Genomic DNA, 20,694 nt, shown 5'->3' with positions numbered 1-20,694 from the left:
GGTAAGTAGAATGATTTTATTATTCTAATTTTTTAACACACGAAAAGTACTATCGCAGATCTTAATCGAACCGCATATACATATAGAGTAGGCAAATTAATATTGGCCCTCACATAAATCAGAACTTAAGCAACTTGAACATAACCAAAGAAAATTCATAAAATTTTTTTCCGATTTGATACATAGAAGACTTGATAGCGGTTTTACAGACTTCAACAAAGACTTATCATAGCTAGGTGTTGCCAAAATCTAACTTTTAAAAATTACATCTTTTAAGTGATCGCCATCAACTTCAATGCAGTTTTTAAGAGTGGACAAGAGATTATTCATGACACTATGAAGCAAAACCTAGTGGATGTGGGAATGACTACTGGCATTACTACTAAGGGAATGATAACTTCAGATCAGCGAGGAAAACATAATAATCATTACGAAATTGACAACGATGAAAAAAATAGTACTCGAAGCCATATAAATTCGATACCGCGTATGGAGAGCCATTATTGTAGGAAGGATTCTAGCCTAGAATACATCGAAGGAGGAAAAACAGTGGCCTAACTCCATAGAGACTGTAGTGATCTGTAAAAAAAATAATAAATCATATGCAAATTAATTAATGTATAGCAGAATTTTCAACAAGGTGTTTAAAATATCTTTTTTTTGTCCAAAGATAAATCAATGCGAAACTTGCGGATCGTATGAGCTAGCTTCAGCAGAAAATATGAAAGAAGAATATGACACACATCTAATAGAAAAAGATCTCTCACTAACTTCAACCACAATTTACAAGAACAGTGTCACAATTCAAATAGGGGTTCGATATTAAGGGCGGCTTTATAAACTCTGTCTAGATAATAATCTTTTTCGTAGCCCATTATGTTATGAAATCGTTACTAACAAAGATACTTGGAAAAATTTGTATACATTTTGATTTTTTTTACATACACGTGAGCAGTAAACTTTCAACCCGTTCTCTTGCAAAATATCAATTTTTGAGATATGTCACTTTTCTTGTGTGCCGACGTTATAGAATTTATTTCAATATCAAACTAGGTAGTCAATTATGGAGAACCTTGTATTATCATAATAGAATTTGTTCTTCCTCTTTTTAAGGGCTTTGCTTTGTACTCTATAATCTAAAGACATGGCTGGGATGATGAATTCCAGCTTTCATACCATCTTGTGGGCAGGCGTCCAGGAAGTCTGTTTGATCTTGGGATACCTTGCAATTTTCGGCAATCTGTTGGCATCCATCAGCTCAATATGGTCCCTCCATGCGCGACGTCTGTTTCGGCACCATCGGACTATATCTTGGACACTGCAGAGTTCGTAAATCATAACAGGTCTTACGCAGGTCTTGTATAGTTCGTTTTTTTTCTATAATACTTGTCAATGTAAATTATTTAGGGCTTCTGTTGGTATTATCTAGGACCCTTATAAAATTTATGTTGTTTTCATGATTTTTAGTAACATTGTCAGTAACTAATTAGTTGAGGTTAAAATACTAATAAATTTTTAGATAAATACGATTTTGACGAAGTACATATTTGTTATAAAAACGTGCTACAAAGTAATTAAATAGAATAAAATACCTTTTCTAGGTAAGCAAATGGCAAATAAACACCCCACAACACTTTTTATGCACCTTTCCTTTTTGAATAACGAAAGCTCAAACGTCAATGTGACATATTTACTTCAAAACATGATAAAACAAAACTCCCTGTTAATTTTGCCAACTTTACAACAATTTGACAGGTATTATAGAAAAAAAAATGAACTATAGTTCGTTTTTTTTCTATAATACTTGTCAATGTAAATTTTTTAGGGTTTCTGTTGGTATTATGTAGGACCCTTATAAAATTTATGTTGTTTTCATGATTTTTAATAACATTGTCAGTAACTAATTAGTTGAGGTTAAAATACTAATAAATTTTTAGATAAATACGATTTTGACGAAGTACATATTTGTTATAAAAACGTGCTATAAAGTAATTAAATAGAATAAAATACCTTTTCTAGGTAAGCAAATGGCAAATAAACACCCCACAACACTTTTTATGCACCTTTTCTTTTTGAATAACGAAAGCTCAAACGTCAATGTGACATATTTACTTCAAAACATGATAAAACAAAACTCCCTGTTAATTTTGCCAACTTTACAACAATTTGACAGGTATTATAGAAAAAAAAAATGAACTATAGTTCGTTTTTTTTCTATAATACTTGTCAATGTAAATTTTTTAGGGTTTGTGTTGGTATTATGTAGGACCCTTATAAAATTTATGTTGTTTTCATGATTTTTAATAACATTGTCAGTAATTAATTAGTTGAGGTTAAAATACTAATAAATTTTTAGATAAATACGATTTTGACGAAGTACATATTTGTTATAAAAACGTGCTACAAAGTAATTAAATAGAATAAAATACCTTTTCTAGGTAAGTAAATGGCAAATAAACACCCCACAACACTTTTTATGCACCTTTTCTTTTTGAATAACGAAAGCTCAAACGTCAATGTGACATATTTACTTCAAAACATGATAAAACAAAACTCCCTGTTAATTTTGCCAACTTTACAACAATTTGACAGGTAATGCGAACTATATATGCGAATTTTGTTTTTCTTTGAATGTAGTTTATGCAACCAAATATACCAATAATTAATATTAACACCAATAGATGGATTTGTTATTAACAACAATCAAAATAATTTTATTTACAAAATCAAAATATGATTTCAATTAAAATTTTAGATTAATTACGTTGTTATCGTTTTAAAAAATAATAATTTGAGTAATTTTTCAAGCAAAACAAAGGCATTTTTATTTCCGTCGCTTTAGCTTTTCATTTTACCCCATTCCGGTTCTTTTTGTTTCCTTTGAAACTGTCTCTATTCTCGGAGGAAAAACAGACGACATGAAAATCGATATATATACGACACTGTCTAATATCGTAAAGTAAATATGATCATCTCTAAAAATAAAATTGATCGGAAAAATCGTGAAAATCGCTAAATGTTGCACGTTAACGCACGTTATCGATTCGAATGAGATAAAAAGAACGAAAGGAAACAGCGAAATATAAATAACAGTATGGGGTAGATAACGTTTGGAGCTTTGTTTATTCGGAATGCCGACTTTTTATGTTGTATTTTTCCGAAGTGAAAAAGTCGCAAAAGATAACGGAACGTTATCTAAGTAATTATCGTTGAAAATTCGAAATATAATGACGGAACGGGGCGGGAAATTCGAAAATGTTAATCTGAAAATAAAATAAAATTGGAAACTTACCCGTTTGACCTGGAAATGTTCAGTTTTGAGATTCTCCTGGATCTCTTGATCAGGTCTCGCGGTCTGCGCCACCGACGCCCGGAAGTTGTCCAAGACCCCCTTTATCGTAAACTTCTTCATGACTTCTCTACGATCGCCGTCTCTATCTCGATCTCGGTCTCTTCGCATTGCAAATAGAGAGGAAAAAGGGGCCGCCGCCGATGATTTTTCAAACCATCCTGCAGCCTGCTGTATCGACCCCCGAGTGACACGTGCGACACCGACGCGTTACTCCAACCGTTTGTCGCACGGGAAACTCTCGGGAAATCGCTCCTGTTTTCCCGTAGTTCAACCCCCTAAACTTGATGAGAGTCTCGTCTCACCGACACCACGTATCCGACGAAGAAGGAAAATGTCTTGGCTTGATCCGACCGCGGAATTCTGCGCCACCAGACGGGGTTGATATGGCGCAGGTTCGCCAATCCGCGTACTGTGTCCCGGTTTTTCTGACCGAAAAACGACGACAAATTATTACCCGCACTACTACCTTTAAGGTTATCAATTTTTTTGACAGATCGATACAGAAAAACAGATGTACTAATAATCGGGGCCTCACACATACCAAATCACCTGCATATGCGCACTCTGCCAAATTTAAATTATTCCTTCCACCACGACCACGATATCTTCCACACTTGTCAGACAGAGATCGACGATTTATTTACATGACAGTTCAAAAGTGAGGTTAGATACCCGCGTCCAACTAAACCCATCAAAAAAAATCCAAAATATTTACCTCTCAAAATGTTACTTAAAGTCTTCATTACGAATTGTTCGATCGTTTTTTATCAGCGGCAACAAAATATTGGAAAACTATGGTAAATCCCCACAAAATTAAAATCATTAAATTTTAGGTTATATCAAAACTGTCATAACTTAATTTTTTTTAAAGGAAATGCGGTACAGTTTTAATAGGTTCAGGATTAGCGCTTTCCACGTTAAACTTAAAAGCGGAAATGGCTAAAGCGATAACCTCAACAAACCCAAGTACATTTATGGCAACCCCGGTGACCCCTATAAAAGATCTCATTGATAATCCGAACGACATGAAATCGCGTATGGAACTAATGATTCTTCGAGTCCAAGAAGAGGTGTGTCGTGCTTTAGAAAATGAAGAAGAAAATGGGAAAAAATTCACCGTTGATCGTTGGGAACGCAAAGAAGGAGGTGGCGGTATAACTTGTGTCTTACAAGACGGAAAAGTTTTTGAAAAAGCTGGCGTAAACATTTCCGTTGTACACGGTCAATTAACCCCAAACGCCATTGCAATGATGCGAGCTCGAGGAAAAAAATTATCTCAAGATCGATTACCGTTTTTCGCAGCGGGAATCAGTTCTGTTATTCATCCAAGAAATCCCCATGTTCCAACTATTCATTTCAACTATAGGTATTTCGAGGTAAAAGATGGTGATCAAATATATTGGTGGTTCGGTGGTGGTACAGATTTAACGCCGTATTATTTAAACGAAGAGGACGCGCGACATTTTCACAAAGTTCTTAAAGAAACTTGTGATAAACACAATAAATCTTATTACGAGATGTTTAAGAAATGGTGTGATGATTACTTTTATATACAACATAGGGGTGAAAGGAGAGGTGTTGGGGGAATATTTTTTGATGATTTAGAAAATCCTTCGCAGGAGAAAGTTTTTAAATTCGCAGAGGATTGTGCAGATGCTGTTATACCTTGTTATATACCAATTGGTGAGTAAAGAAAATTGATTAATTTTAAACTAAACTAGAACTACAGTGTGTTAATTAATTATCCTACCCGACAAAGTATGCAACCAATATCACAAATTGGTATTGCAACGCGACGAAAGTTCCTAAAAACGATGGCGATAATTCATTAATTTCAGAAAATCCATATTCAGAGAGAATAATAATTAAAAAGGTTTATTAAAAATCAAAAAAATTTAAGAAGGCTTCAAATTCCTCTGAGAAAATTTTGTATTTATTTACTTGGGACTAGTTTCGATTAAAATCATTAACCATCCTCAGCCAAATCTATTAAACAAAAATGTACACATCACAAAAAGAACCAGATAAATAAAAGCAAAACATAAAAAACTTAAAACTTACAGTCAAAAAATTCTAATAGTTCTATAATCTGTTCTTTATTTAAATCAATTGTCAAAGTGTCGTCAAGTTGGTATTGAAAGTAAAAGCGCATGTCGTGACTTTTACTTTAATTGTGTGCCACCACTGTCTATCAAATTTGTTAAGATTGATTAAAAAACAATTCTCATATAATTTTTTTGCTGCTAAATCTACCATAAAAATGTTAAGAAAGGGTGGAACGGGATGTCAACTGTCTAAACGCGAAAAAAACTCTATAATTAGGTTATAATTGTGAAGAAGTACAGACGGAGACACCAAATACGAATTTAAAATATATATGAAGGGCACAGGGAATAAACAGGCTAAGTCAATTTTTGTTGAAATCGTGTTAACAACACAGTCTGGTAAAATTAAAGCGAATCTTTTCGTCAATGTTCATAAAAAGGGGAAAAGACGGTTAGGTCAAGAGAAAACACAGAACTTAAATTTGGTGAAGAGGGAATATACAGGCTAAGTCCTTAAAACAAGGAATAAACCGGCTAAGTCGCAGCGTCAACTACCTGTTTTTGCTAACTCAGGGGAGTTGATGAAAATTGGCTTTTTTGCGCTAACAATAATATCAAAGAAGCTTCGAATTCCTAGTGTGAGTCGCAGTTTGTTTCTGTTGGTTTCTGTCAGTAAAGTATTGTGTGGTGTTGTGCAAATAATGCAAGACGAAACTAAAGAATCAACGAATTGTCAGAGTACCAAAAAACGGAAAAAGTTTGGACGGCTACACGAAGTTCGCAAAAAACTTAGGCTACAAAGCCACGAAATGGGTCCGGACTGTAAATGTCGTAAAAAGTGTTTCGAAACCTTGAAGGAAGAAGTACGTAAAGAAATTCTACGCCACTTTAACTTGCTACTAACAGAAGATGAACAGAATTTATATTTGTGCGGTTTAATTTCCCTCGTACCAGTAGCAACGCGACGACCACGTCAACCTGAAGAATCCGCGAAACTTCGTGATGCTACATTTTTCTACATAATTCGTGCAAAAATAAATGATCGTATTGAAGAAGTATCTGTTTGCAGGACGGCTTTTATGTCAATTCACGGAATTACTAAGTCAAAAGTCGAACATCTCGTTCGTAGTTTAAAAATGACTGGCATAGCTCCAAAGAATAAAAGAGGAAAGCATAACACACGTCCAAGAAAATTAAGTCCGGAAGTTCTAAATATCATTCACGATCACATAAAAAGCTTTCCGAATAGATCATCTCACTATGGCTTACGGGACTCTTTAAAAATTTACCTATCTGAAGACTTGAATATGAAAAAAATGCATAAATTATTTGAGGAAGTGCATCCACAAGTAAAGATATCGTATGAAACTTACAGAACAGTTCTAGAAAGGGATTTTAACATCTCGTTTGGATATCCAAGAACAGATACATGCAGTACTTGCGATCAATTTATGGCGAAGAAAAGGGTACTCCTCGCTGAGAAACTAAATAAACGAGACAATGAAACGAAAAAGATAGAAAGATTAATTGAGAAGATTGAGCTGGAAAATACTGTTCACAAAAGCCAAGCAGAACAGTTTTACATTCGGAAAAAAGCTTCGAAATTAGAATCCAAAAAGTCAAAAGAAATTGAAGCGATATGTTTTGACTTTTCAAAAAATTTACCTGCCCCAAACTTATCAACCAACGATGTTTACTATAAGAGACAACTATCAATTTATGCCTTCAACATACACATTTTGGGAAATTCTCAAAGCGTGTTTTATGTTTATCCTGAGTTTGTGGGAAAAAAAGGTAGTGACGATGTCGCTTCGTTAATTCACCACTTTGTGTACAACTTCCTCGACGAGAAAGTTAAGTCCTTATACTTATTCTGCGATTCGTGTACGGGTCAGAATAAAAATTTTACAATTTTTGTTTCCTGCATCATCTGGTTAACATAGAAAAACGTCTAGACTTTATTAAAGTTATATTTCCAATTCGGGGACATTCATATTTGGAATGCGACAAGAATTTCGGCTTGGTAAATCAAAAAACCAAGGTAGAACATCCTAAGGTATGGATTGCAGCTTTTGAAAATGCTAGATTCAAACCAAACCCATTTATCGTTTTGGATGTTACACAGGATTATTTTCGAGGGTGGACGAAGCATTTCGATACAATATACAAAAAGAAATGCCCCATTCTGTCCCGTCCTATTAAGGAAATAAAGGTGGAAAAAGAGCATCCACATCTACTATATTACCGCACTTCATATAACGGTGCATGGGAAAATTTTGTTATTACCAGCCCCAAGTCTCGAAAAACAAAGCTAAATAACAACGAATTTGAGCTTCCGGAGTGTTGCTATAGAGGTATGTTTAGTATAATGTTACGCTAAATATTACTCTATATTTACGAAAAATTTCAGATTTAATACAGATTTCCAAAGAGAAATTCCAAGATTTACAGCATCTAGCGCAGTTTTGTGCCCTGAGGCAGCAAACTTTTATTCGTCAATACCCCATAAATGAATGTTTTAAATGAATGTTTTCTTGTTTCATTATTTAATAAAATATTATAAAACTGTTGACGCTCGGACTAAGCTGTTTTATTCCCAGCTTTTGGTGCTGTTACTGAGTAATTTTGAGTATTATCAGCGTTATGCAACCACAATCAAATTTGCCGTTATATTTTACCGTAGTATCAAGAGCTACATTTCCTTTAATGATGCTCAAACATTAAAATTACTTTTACAGGCGAACTTATACAGTCTGAAACTTTTAACACGATTTCCTAGATTATTTTGTATTTTGACTTAGCTCATTTATTCCCTGTACCCTTCATATGTGATAAAGCTTCACGTATTTTTGATGTATGTGTATTGCACTTGAGTTTTAAAATTAATAATAATTGTATTAGGTTCACAGCACGACGGTTTTTAAAATTATTCAAACCTATAAAAAATATCAAACTGTAAAAAAACCAAAAACACAAGGGCGTTGTAAAATGAACTACAAAACGGATAATAAATTATATTTTATTAAAGAAGAGTTAGGAAGACAAATACAAAAATTGCAGGAAAAGAAACAGTATTTTAATCTTAATGATTTACTTAATTTTGCAAGAAATGAATGTGATTTTACTAATGGTAGATCAAAATTACATAAAATTATAAAATCTATGGGATATAGATATAAAAAGATTAGCAATAGAAAAGTGTTAATTGAACAACCACATATAGTTTCAAAAAGAATTACATTTTTAAAGACATACTTGCAATACCTAGAATCCGGAGAGTATACTTTTGTTTTTCTTGACGAAACTTGGATTTACGAAAATGGTACCCAAGTTTATCAATGGGTAAATGAAAATGAAAGATTCGGTATTCCGCAAAGAGCAGAAGGCGAAGGAAAAAGATTTACAATCTTGCACGCAGGCACTTCGTCAGGGTTTTTGCCAAATTGTGATCTCTTGCTCAGTGACAACACGGAGCACAGAGATTATCATAAAAATATGACGTCAATTATATTTATGAAATGGGTGAAAAATCAATTACTTCCAGCATTAAATAATTTGGGTGCGAAGTGTGCGGTAGTAATGGATAAAGCTCCATATCACTCAAAACAAATCGAGAAAGCTCCAAGTTTCTGCACAAAAAAAAATAATATGAAAAAATGGTTAACTGAACATAATATACAGTTTGAACCAACCTTAAATAAAAAATCGTTATGGGAAATAATCCGTTATTACAAGCCTCAAATTGAAAAATCCTTTGAAATTGACAAATTAATAAGACTGTTCTTCGCCTTCCTCCATACAATTGCCAATATAATCCCATTGAACTATGTTGGGCGTTCTTAAAAACTTATTACAATAAACATATTCAGTCCAGCTCGGAGAAAAAGATCTGTCGTGTCAAGGAGACTTGGCAAAAAGCTCTTGGTCATTACACTCCGGAGATGTAGGCAAATAGTGTTCGCCACTGTGAAGAACTAATTAAAAAAGATTCGACAACATTAATGGGAAATTCATTAATAACTGATTTACCTCCTGTCATCATCCAACTAGCGGAAGACTCAGATTCTTCCAGTAATTCTGATTTTTAAACAATATTCAAATTTTAATTATAGCACTTAATTATGTTATCTTAATATATTGCTCACGAGTTTTAATTTCAAAACGTAGATATTAGCCAAGTGACGAGAGATTAGTGGCTTCGTCTTTAAAGTGACAATCAGTGACAACTTCGTTTAGAATATACACAACCTTACTTATTATTTAGTGGAAAATATTATAAAGCGTGGTCATAGAACATGGTATCTAGGGTGGTACAGACCGTTTTTTTTATAAAAATTTGGCAATGAAAATTGATTTAAATAAAAAACAGATTATATAAAAAGTCAACAAACTCATCTGTTCAATTAGACATCAGTTTACTCTAAAACTTTTATAATGTTAAAAAATTGAAATAATTATAACTAGGTATTACTCAAAAATTGTTACAATTAAAAAGTCCTTGGTTATTTTGATTTGTTTATTGACTTACCGCTGAAAGCAACCGCTCGAAGTAACCATAGTTCTAAAAAAAACTGTTTCGAAAAATATAAAGGCAGCAAAAAACGGTTAAAGAACAAAGAAAATACAGAAACTCACAAAGCGCACGACAATCACAACAATAACGCACGATCAGCTGTCTTGTTACTAATTTAAAATTATCCAAGCTACCACTACATATTGAGATATGCAGCCAATGTTACACAGGTCACGTGGGTTACGATAATTAATTAACACAGTGTAATAGTAGCACTATCAGTACAACTTTAAAGTCTTTTGAAAAAGTATTTGACGTTTTGGATGCCATGTTGCAACCTTCTGCAGAAACAAGCTCAAAAGATAATAACTAATTAGTGTATAATTGTCAACTAAATTGTTTTTGTCATATTCGGGTGGAGAAGGTTTCGTTGAGCTTACTATACTCTATTTTTTAATTCGGATTTTGTCAGATTGGTCAGATTTAAGCAAAAATTATACTAGGAAAATTCGAGATGTCTAATATACGATTCAGTATGGCTAAACCCGAATGAGTCTAGTTCTAGATCTTGTGTTAGTTCTAGTGAGTGTTAGTGTAAAACTAGAACTAACCCTAGAACTAGAAAATATCGGGTTTAGCCGTGCGTTTTTAGACGTTCTAGTTTTAATTCAATAAAAATATACAACATAGTAATATCTTATGCTAACTAACGCTACCTACCACTACCATTAGAACTAACACTAGACCGAGAAGTAGAAACATTCGGATTTAGCCGCACGTCTCTCAAGACGGCTAAACCCGAATGATTCTAATTCTAGGTCTTGTGTTAGTTTTAGTTCAATAAAAATATACAACATAGTAATATCTTATGCTAACTAGCGCTACCTACTACTAGAACTACCACTAGAACTTAAAAAAAGCCTAGATTTGACTTAAACGATGGTTTTATTTAAATTTATGTAATTGGTGCGGCACGTGTTTCGCCATTCAGGCATCAATGGGCACAACTAGGCACAAAAGCAGGAATGCTAGTTAACTTATACATTATATTGAATTTAATCTATAAAACTATAGAAGATATTTACCGTCAAGGGCCAGAGACACTAACTAACTTCAAGAGAGCGACAGGTAGAAAACGATGTATTGAAAAGAAACTATTTTTGATAAATATTCATTTCGAGTTAGAGTTGAAAGTATTATATTGTTGAAACTGTTATATTTTAATGTAATTAAACTTCGCGCCATCCATTCGAAAAGAATGGATGGCGTGAAGTTCAATTCAAAAGAATTCTTAACCTTGGTCATAAATTTTTCATTCAAATCAAAACTAACCCAATTAATACAATAGAATACAATAAAAATCCAAGCACAACTTTACAGACATCCTCATTATAAAGATATCAATCAAGAAAATGAACTTATAATAAAAAATATGAATAAATATAAACTACATATTATGTACTACTAAAAACTGTAGAAACGTTAATTTTAATGACGTTAAAGCCTTAAAACAAGAAATTTACACAAACACAGTTACTCTTGGGGATAAATATACAAGGATAGTTATCATGGATCAACAAACATACCTAGATAAAACGTATGAATTTTTCAAACAAAACAACATTAAAGAAATAAAAAAAGTCTCATAAAGACAATTTCGACAACGTATATTTGCAAACAAAATTACTGGTATTGATGGGATGAAGCCTGCAGGTATCTATTCGTATGCGTCTATTCGTATGTATCTATTTCGATATACTCCCAGTTCTATGCCCCTATCTGTCTTCCTAGTGACCAACATATCCAAGAATGGTAACTGTTTTGTAGTTTCCGTTTCCATGGTAAATTTTATTATGGGATGCTGTGAGTTTAGGTTGTCTAGAAATTCCTATAGGGTTTAAACCCAAAACTTTCTAGTTCTAGTGTTAGTTCTAGTTTTACACTAGCACTATCACAAGACCTAGAACTAGAATCATATGGGTTTAGCCATACTGAGAGACGTGCGGTTAAACCCGAATGTTTCTAGGCGGCTGGCAACATCTCGAATTTTCCTAGTGTAATTTTTGTTTAAACTGACCAATAGCAACCCTTCTTGTTGCCGTTTCAATTTGAAAACAAAAACAACTTAGTTGACAATTAGACACTATACTCTGTTTTTAAACCAGGAGGAGTAAACACGAAAGTCAGATTTACACCAGGAAAAATCACCAGAAAATAGCTTTGTTCGTTGGGACTGCACTACTCTGCACGACATGGCACTCGTATGACGTCATAGTGCAATGAAGTGTAAGTCAGTGCAATGTCATGTCAACTTAGTGCAGGTCAGAAAAGTGGTCCCAACGAACAGATTTTTATAAAAAAAGTGTATAATATTTGAAATGGACGAACAGGAGATTGTCAGCGAAATACTCGTGGAAAATGAAATTATCGCAGAGTGTTTTTGTTCACATGCTAAATTGCACCAAAATCTATAAGCAGTGCTTGCAACAAAAAAAAAATTTGGGGGTGGTGAGGGTAGTTAACCCCAGCCACCCCTAAATGAGAAAAAACACATAATTAATATTTTTAAATGTACTATAAGTGTATTTAATGAAGCCAAAATCGACAGGGTTGTTTTTAAATTATTCCAAAAAAGTAGGGGTACTTTTCTATTGCCTCTACTGAGGTTGAATATACTGTGTTCTCTAATACAACAAATATTAATTATTATAAGGTTTTATTTCTTAATATTTAATATTAATATTAATTATTACAAAACACGCTCTCAAATATTCCGCCATTTTAGTTACACTGCACTTATTGAACTTAATCGAAAGCAGGTGCAACAAAATCTGTACTAACTTGCACCGGCTGCACTAAATTGCACTGCACATGGCCCAACGAACAGTATAAGTGCAACTGCACTAAACTGCACCATCTCCAACGAACACACAACATCTGCACTAAACTGCTTAGTGCAAGTGAGTGCAAGTAGTGCAGTCCCAACGAACAAAGCTAATAGCTTTGTTTGGTATCTTGCACTAACGTACACCAGTGCACACTTTTTCTTAAAAATCGTGTTTGGTAGACTGGTGCAAACAAGTGTAGATAGTGCCGCCGCGTTTGGTAAGCGATTGAGTTTTAAAAGTGCAGACACTTTTCACACCGACTCGCCGGCAAGTGTAGGAAGTGTAGTGTAAGTCGACATAACCTTTAAGACGTATTTAGTTTTTTGAAAGTGTCAAAGTTAGATTTATTTAAACAAAAATAAAATATTGTAAGCTAGTAAAAACTGTACATCAGAATATTTGGGAACTACATCCTCAAAGTATTTATCGATGCAAGTTCTTTTATCTTTTTTACTTAAAAGTAAAAATACATTTTCTTTATCATCGTTGTCCAATTCTTCAAAAATCATATCATTGTCTTCACTTTCGGTGTCAGACTCTAATAGGGTCACTACAGGCAACATTTCCTTTTTTGATTTATTCATCTTGATTCTTTGATCAATAATAAATTATTCAACTTCCTACAGAAATAATAAAGATTACATAACCTATAACTGTCATAATAATCCGTTTTACCAAACACCCAAAATTGTTACACTTATGCACTTTGAAAATGTGTTGAAAACTGAGAGTTGTCAACTGCACTACACTTGCTACACTAGGAGTATTTATAGCAAGTGTACCAAACACAGCTAATGACACGAAACTGTCGAATTGTCAATAACCTAACCTTCAAATTCAAAATTGCCTGTGTGTGAACCTTCCTCGCATTCAACCAATCACGTGCAAGGTCAATCTGGTGACAAATTTAACATACTCCTCCTGGTTTAAAAACAGAGTATAACTGCCAAAGAAAACTTCAAGGTATAATTAATGTTTGTAAACAAAACTAACCTTACCTAACATTCCTTCACGCTATAATTAACATTACAAAAGAAAACTTCACGCTATAATTGCCATTACTAATTGCCAAAGAAAACTTCAAGGTATAATTAATGTTTGTAAACAAAACTAACCTTACCTCACATTCCTTCACGCTATAATTGACATTACAAAAGAAAACTTCACGCTATAATTGCCATTACTAATTGCCAAAGAATACTTCATGGTATAATTAATGTTTGTAAACAAAACTAACCTTACCTCACATTCCTTCACGCTATAATTGACATTACAAAAGAAAACTTCACGCTATAATTGCTATTACTAATTGCCAAAGAAAACTTCATGGTATAATTAATGTTTGTAAACAAAACTAACCTTACCTAACATTCAGCGTCTAAAGACACAGGGCTAAACCCGAAACTTAAAAATATACAACTTAGCGCTGAATAAGAATTAAAACTAGAACTAACACTTGCACTAGAACTATACTCTGTTTTTAAACCAGGAGGAGTAAACACGAAAGTCAGATTTACACTGGAAAAAATCACCAGAAAATATCACTAGATATTTTGACGGTAAATTTAAATTAATAATTATTATTTATTTATTTACTTATTATTGTATTTATTTTCGTTTGTTATCGTCAACACTATACTTACAAATTAACATTGAAGTTATGAGTGTATTTATTTCAAAATACAGGGTGATTCGGGAGGAAATGGAAAGATTTTAAGGACATGTCTAGGAAGCTAAAATAAGCAAAATAAGCCCATATGTTCAAATCCGATTTTCATTTGTTGCCGAGATAATTAGGTTTTTCTTTTTAAAAAGTTAATCAAGTTATGTTTGACAACGTTATCCTATATGACAATTTGAAACAAAATGTTAATTAAAGTGATAGTTGTAATTGTTACGAAATAATAAAAATGCCTCACATTTTCAGTCATAGAGAATATGCAGATATGGTGTTTGTTTATGGTTTTTGTAATGGTAATACTGTTCGTTCAGTAGAAAAGTATCGACGTCGTTTTCCGAATCGAAGAATTCCTAATAGACAAGTGTTTCAAACTGTTTTTACACGTGCTGGCGAAAGTGGAATGTCCCCAAGTGCAAGCATTGTTTCTGAAAAACAGCAATGGCTCAGTTTGGAACATGAAGAAAATATTCTGGATGTTGTAGAAAATAATCCAGGGATAAGTACAGGGCGCATGGCAATACAATTTGAAATTCCACAAACAATGGTTTGGAAAACATTAAAGCGGCAAGGCTTAAACACTTTTCATTTGCAGAAAGTACAAAATCTCCAAGAAGGCGATTATCCATTAAGACTACAATTTTGTCAATGGATTCGTGAAAACAGAAAATTACTTAAATGCATATTATTTTCTGATGAAGCTCAATTTACTCGAGATGGAATTAACAATTACCATAATAATCATCGATGGTCGGACGAAAATCCCCATGCCACGCAAGAACACAATTTCCAACATCGGTTTAGTATTAATGTATGGTGCGGCATTCTAAATGATCAGTTGTTTGGTCCTTTTGTGTTGGATGGCCGTCTTACTGGGGAAGGTTATTTACATTTTTTGGAAGACCATTTAGAGGAAATATTGGACGATGTATCTTTGAATATTCGACAACGTATATGATGGAGCACCCCCTCATTATTCAAATAATGTGAGGAATTTTCTAAATACGCATTTCAGCGATCGCTGGATTGGCAGAAGAGGCCCGCACCCTTGGCCACCGAGATCACCGGACCTCACTCCCCTAGATTTTTGTCTTTGGGGATGGATGAAGTCCTTAGTTTATGCTAGGAAAGTGGACACAAGGGATGCGCTACTAGATCGTATTCTTAATGCTGCGGCGTTCATTAGAGCGAATCATCGTTCACTGAAACTGGCTACCAGGTCCATTTATAAACGCGCAAATAAGTGTATCGAAGTGGGTGGTGGAGTTTTCGAAAATTTAATATGAATTAATGCTACTTGTTTTTTTGGTTTGTTAGTTTAGTAATAAATTTTGCTTTAATTTTGAAATTATTATTGTTCAAAATATCTCAAACAAATGAAAATCGGATTTGAACATATGGGCTTATTTTAGCTTCCTAGACATGTCCTTAAAATCTTTCCATTTCCTCCCGAATCGCCCTGTATAATAAAAAAGGGTTTAAGAACACAAAATATACAATAATGACACGAAACTGTCGAATTATCAATAACCTAACCTTCAAATTCAAAATTGCCAGTATGTGAACCTTCCTCGCATTCAACCAATCACGTGCAAGGTCAATCTGGTGACAAATTTAAAATACTCCTCCTGGTTTAAAAACAGAGTATAATTAGTTATTAATGATCTTTTCATGTATTTATTGTTTTGAAAGTTTTGAATTCTAGGTCTAGTGATAGTGCTACTATTAGGCTGTGAAATCCTTCGTATTTATAGATTAATTTTAAAAACTAATCTTTTATTTAAGTTAAAAGAAATAAAAATAAAGAATACAACTCAGCTGAAAGAGATTGGCAATTGATTAGAAGGGGTCGTTATGTAGAATTCAATTTGATTTATGATCGTGGTACAAAATTTGGATTATACACACCTGGTGCTAGGTTTGAAAGTATTTTGATGTCTCTACCATTAACAGCGGTTTGTTATTAATTATTAATTAATAAAAATGAATACATATTAAAATTTATAATTTTAGAAATGGGAATACATGAATAAACCAGCGGATAAATCCCGTGAAGCACAACTTTTAGAAGTATTAAGAAACCCCAAGGATTGGATTTAAACAAAAATAATTGTTAATACCTCATATATTGTATTTTATATAAATTTTATTTGGAGAAAAATTAAAACTTTCGTCTTTTCAATATATCCGGTTTCCAATTAATTGGATGGCTGTCTTCGGTGGCTGTATCGTCTTCTTTATAAATCTTAATGGTTTTGTCGGCTTCGGTGGTAATTAATCTCGACCCAGATTGATCGAAAATCATCGAAAAAATCCCTGCTTCGCTATCCATCGATCCGGGTTGAACGGGAGCTTGTAATCTTTGAAAATTATACCCGGTTCTCCAATCCCAAAAGTGCAAAGTCCCATTGTCACCGCCAGAAACTAAAACTCCTTCAGGATTAACTGCTAAACAATTAACGATGGCATTGTGACCGGATAAGTTCTGTATAAATTTCCCATCGGGACATTTCCATTGTTTGATATTATCTGGAGATCCAGAAGCGAACATATATAACGTGGGGTGAAACACTAAACTTCTTACACTCTTTTTGTGATTGGTTAATGTACAAATTGATTTGCCAGCAGCTAAATCCCACAATCTAATTGTTGTGTCATGAGAACCAGTTATAACTTGTGGTTCTGAAGATTGAGTGATAACACTCGCTACTGTGTGAGTATGTCCGGTTAATGTGTGTACATTGGCTTTTGTTCTCATGTCCCAAACCCTAGCGGTCGAATCCCGACCGGCTGTTAATAAAACATCAATTGTTGGGTGTAATGATAATGAGTAAACAGCTGATAAATGCCCATGATAGTGTCTTATAACTTTGTTGTATTCCAAATCCCAACATTTCACTTGCCTATCTTCCCCACAACTAAATAAATATGGATGGCGACTACTTACAGCTAAACCTCTAACTGTACTAACATGACCTGTTAAAGAAACTTTTAATTGCCCTGTGGCCAAGTCCCAAATTTTTATAATGCGATCAGCAGCACCAGTGGCAAACCATTCATTCCCCGGCTCTACTGTCACACATCTAACCCAACCTAAATGCCCCGCGATAACTCTATACAACTTCCAAGGTGCATGCCATTTAGGTTTTGGCATTGTTGGAACTTTCCTTTTTAAATTACTTAATTGGTTCTGTTGACTTTGTTCTGTAGGTCGTTGAATCAAAGAGGTATCTGTGTAAGGTACAATTTGATTATCCATAGTATGTCCTTCACTGTCATTTAAAGGAACCGCTCCGGAAGGAAGTAATGGCCCACTTTCAACTTCTTGTAACAGCTTCATTGCCTTCATTTTCTTTACATCATCAAAAACTAATCCGTAATTATCACGAGCTTTTATCATTCGGCGAATATTATCCCTATTAAAAGCAAATTTAATAAACAAATAAAAAAGTTTTTGAGGTTATGTCTTACGCTACTTGGTCCACAGGCGGTAATAACCCTTGGTTTGAGAGGAACATATCATGTGAACGTTTTAAAGAACGAAACACTAAGGTGTGCACTGAATGTCTTTGAACGTCTTCAATCATTTTTGATTTAAATAATGATAGTTATAACCTAAAATGCATCAAACTTTGATGATTCGTTATTATGATAACAGATGGCGGTATTATTTTATTTTATGATATTGAATTAGTTTGTTTTAAAATTAATCGCATAAAATTATTGTTGTTTCTAATAACAATAATGGTGTTTTATTTTTAAAATATTAATATTATAACCTAAAATGCAACAAACTAAACATTGAAGGATAGTTTGATGATTATGACAATAGATGGCGATTTATTTATGATTAATTAAATATTAATCGTTATTAATAATATTAATTATTTAAATTATTATTTATTGTAATAAAAGAATTAAAGAATGGAAGTTGTGATTTTAATATTATCGAAAACAAACTTAATAAATAAATAAAATTGTTTTTGAGGTTGTCTTACGCTACTTGGTCCACATATATAACGGCTTTTAAACGAGTACAATCATTTTTGATATAAATAATGATTATTATAACCCTTGTTTATATCTATAAACAAGATTATAGCCTAAAATGCATTAAACTTTAAATGATTGATAGATGATTCGTTATTGTGATAATAGATGGCGGTATTAATATTTATTTCTTTTTTTATACTGAATTAGATTGTTTATAAGTTAATGGCATAAAATTATTATTATTTATAATAATAATAAGGATCTTTAATTATTTTTGCTTTAAATATTAATAATTATAACTTAAAATGCAACAAATTAAAGATTGAAGGATAGTTTGATGATTATGACAATAGATGGCGATTTATTTATGATTAATTAAATATTAATCGTTATTAATAATATTAATTATTTAAATTATTATTTATTGTAATAAAAGAATTAAAGAATGAAAATTGTGATTTTAATATTATTGAAAACAAATTTAATAAATAAATAAAATTGTTTTTGAGGTTATGTCTTACGCTACTTGGTCCACAGGTGTGTGTATATAACGGCTTTTAAACGAGTACAATCATTTTTGATATAAATAATGATTATTATAACCCTTGTTTACATCTATAAACAAGATTATCGCCTAAAATGCATTAAACTTTAAATGATTGATAGATGATTCGTTATTGTGATAATAGATGGCGGTATTAATATTTATTTTTTTTTTTTATACTGAATTAGATTGTTTATAAGTTAATGGCATAAAATTATTATTATTTATAATAATAATAAGGGTCTTTAATTATTTTTGCTTTAAATATTAATAATTATAACTTAAAATGCAACAAATTAAAGATTGAAAGATAGTTTGATGATTATGACAATAGATGGCGATTTATTTATGATTAATTATATATTAATCGTTATTAATAATATTAATTATTTAAATTATTATTTATTGTAATAAAAGAATTAAAGAATGAAAGTTGTGATTTTAATATTATTGAAAACAAACTTAATAAATAAATAAAATTGTTTTTGAGGTTATGTCTTACGCCACTTGGTCCACAGGTGGGTATATAACGGCTTTTAAACGAGTACAATCATTTTTGATATAAATAATGATTTATTATAACCCTTGTTTATATCTATAAACAAGATTATAGCCTAAAATGCATTAAACTTTAAATGATTGATAGATGATTCGTTATTGTGATAATAGATGGCGGTATTAATATTTATTTATTTTTTTTATACTGAATTAGATTGTTTATAAGTTATAGGCATAAAATTATTATTATTTATAATAATACTAAGGGTCTTCAATTATTTTTGCTTTAAATATTAATAATTGTAACCTAAAATGCAACAAAATTTAAAGATTGAAGGATAGTTTAATGATTATGACAATAGATGGCGATTTATTTATGATTAATTAAATATTAATCGGGGGTAAATACACAAGAGCTTGACTTTTAATCGGATAATTTTATTTTTACACGAAAGTTTTGTTACCATGGAAATAACTCGAAATCAAAAGCATGATAAAATCGCGACAGCTTTAGCTGGAGCGATTTTATCTTCTGATTTTGATTGAGAGTTATTTCCAAAGGGTAACAAAACTTGAGTGAATTAAAAATAAAATTATCCTGATTTAAAATCAAGCTCGAGCGTATTTTAGGGAGATTAATACACGACAATTGCACGATTTATCAACAATTTTTAATTATTTATTAACTATTTTTGACTTAATTATAGTTGTCAAAAATGTGACGTAAACAAAAGTATATATATGGTAGTCGCGTTTTAATCAGTTATAAAATATCACGTGTGATTTATTCAGTTGAAAAACCTAGGTAACTTTTATCCACTTAGAAATTCACGTTATTGGTCGAAATTTTAAACGATCGTTACTCTGATTGGTTGTATATTATTGGAGTGCATTAATCGTTATTAATAATATTAATTATTTAAATTATTATTTATTGTAATAAAAGAATTAAAGAATGAAAGTTGTGATTTTAATATTATTGAAAACAAACTTAATAAATAAATAAAATTGTTTTTGAGGTTATGTCTTACGCTACTTGGTCCACAGGTGGGTATATAACGGCTTTTAAACGAGTACAATCATTTTTGATATAAATAATGATTATTATAACCCTTGTTTATATCTATAAACAAGATTATAGCCTAAAATGCATTAAACTTTAAATGATTGATAGATGATTCGT

At 32.3% G+C, this 20,694-nt stretch overlaps 4 protein-coding genes and 1 long non-coding RNA gene across 7 annotated transcripts in view; 2 read left to right on the top strand and 3 right to left on the bottom strand.

The window, feature by feature from the left end:
- LOC111422508 (syntaxin-binding protein tomosyn) overlaps positions 1-3,881 on the bottom strand; it is a 99,286-nt gene extending 95,405 nt beyond the window's left edge. For all 3 annotated transcript variants that reach the window (XM_023055708.2, XM_023055712.2, XM_023055710.2), the window contains exon 1: positions 3,293-3,881. In XM_023055708.2, the coding sequence (XP_022911476.1) occupies positions 3,293-3,460 (168 nt within the window). In that variant the 5' untranslated portion in view covers positions 3,461-3,881. The remainder of the gene's footprint in view (positions 1-3,292) is intronic.
- A 95-nt stretch (positions 3,882-3,976) lies between these two features.
- Positions 3,977-16,660, top strand: LOC111422509 (oxygen-dependent coproporphyrinogen-III oxidase). The gene is made up of 4 exons (XM_071194743.1): positions 3,977-4,149; positions 4,224-5,035; positions 16,262-16,431; positions 16,490-16,660. The coding sequence occupies exons 1-4, from the start codon at positions 4,076-4,078 to the stop codon at positions 16,574-16,576; spliced, it is 1,143 nt and encodes a 380-aa protein (XP_071050844.1). The 5' UTR covers positions 3,977-4,075; the 3' UTR covers positions 16,577-16,660.
- On the top strand, positions 5,042-8,219 carry LOC139429230 (uncharacterized). Its single transcript, XM_071194742.1, has 2 exons — positions 5,042-7,751; positions 7,808-8,219. Exon 1 carries the CDS (start codon positions 5,979-5,981, stop codon positions 7,338-7,340), a length of 1,362 nt encoding a protein of 453 aa, XP_071050843.1. The 5' UTR covers positions 5,042-5,978; the 3' UTR covers positions 7,341-7,751; positions 7,808-8,219.
- On the bottom strand, positions 8,401-10,799 carry LOC139429232 (uncharacterized). Its single transcript, XR_011639896.1, has 2 exons — positions 9,090-10,799; positions 8,401-9,026 (listed from the first exon to the last, which is right to left on the bottom strand). It is a non-coding gene; the product is annotated as an uncharacterized lncRNA (long non-coding RNA).
- On the bottom strand, positions 16,584-18,134 carry LOC111421679 (transport and golgi organization 4). The gene is made up of 2 exons (XM_023054857.2): positions 17,948-18,134; positions 16,584-17,892 (listed from the first exon to the last, which is right to left on the bottom strand). The coding sequence occupies exons 1-2, from the start codon at positions 18,061-18,063 to the stop codon at positions 16,638-16,640; spliced, it is 1,371 nt and encodes a 456-aa protein (XP_022910625.1). The 5' UTR covers positions 18,064-18,134; the 3' UTR covers positions 16,584-16,637.
- Positions 18,135-20,694: the final 2,560 nt, after the last annotated feature.

Source organism: Onthophagus taurus, chromosome 3, assembly GCF_036711975.1.
Source record: "Onthophagus taurus isolate NC chromosome 3, IU_Otau_3.0, whole genome shotgun sequence".
In the NCBI taxonomy this organism is placed as follows: domain Eukaryota; kingdom Metazoa; phylum Arthropoda; class Insecta; order Coleoptera; family Scarabaeidae; genus Onthophagus; species Onthophagus taurus.
The sequence above is the reverse complement of the archived record's forward strand: the minus strand, read 5'-3'. Positions and strand labels throughout refer to the sequence as shown.

What these genes read in the sequence shown, in the direction of transcription:
- LOC111422509 (XM_071194743.1), top strand. Translation starts at nt 4,076, where the DNA reads ATGTTACTTAAAGTCTTCATTACGAATTGTTCGATCGTTTTTTATCAG. An exon ending in CAAAATATTGGAAAACTATG is followed by an intron (nt 4,150 to 4,223) that starts GTAAATCCCCAC and finishes TTTTTTTTAAAG; the next exon opens with GAAATGCGGTACAGTTTTAA. An exon ending in TGTCTCTACCATTAACAGCG is followed by an intron (nt 16,432 to 16,489) that starts GTTTGTTATTAA and finishes TTATAATTTTAG; the next exon opens with AAATGGGAATACATGAATAA.
- LOC139429230 (XM_071194742.1), top strand. Translation starts at nt 5,979, where the DNA reads ATGAAAATTGGCTTTTTTGCGCTAACAATAATATCAAAGAAGCTTCGA.
- LOC111421679 (XM_023054857.2), bottom strand. Translation starts at nt 18,063, where the DNA reads ATGATTGAAGACGTTCAAAGACATTCAGTGCACACCTTAGTGTTTCGT. An exon ending in CCGCCTGTGGACCAAGTAGC is followed by an intron (nt 17,893 to 17,947) that starts GTAAGACATAAC and finishes TGCTTTTAATAG; the next exon opens with GGATAATATTCGCCGAATGA.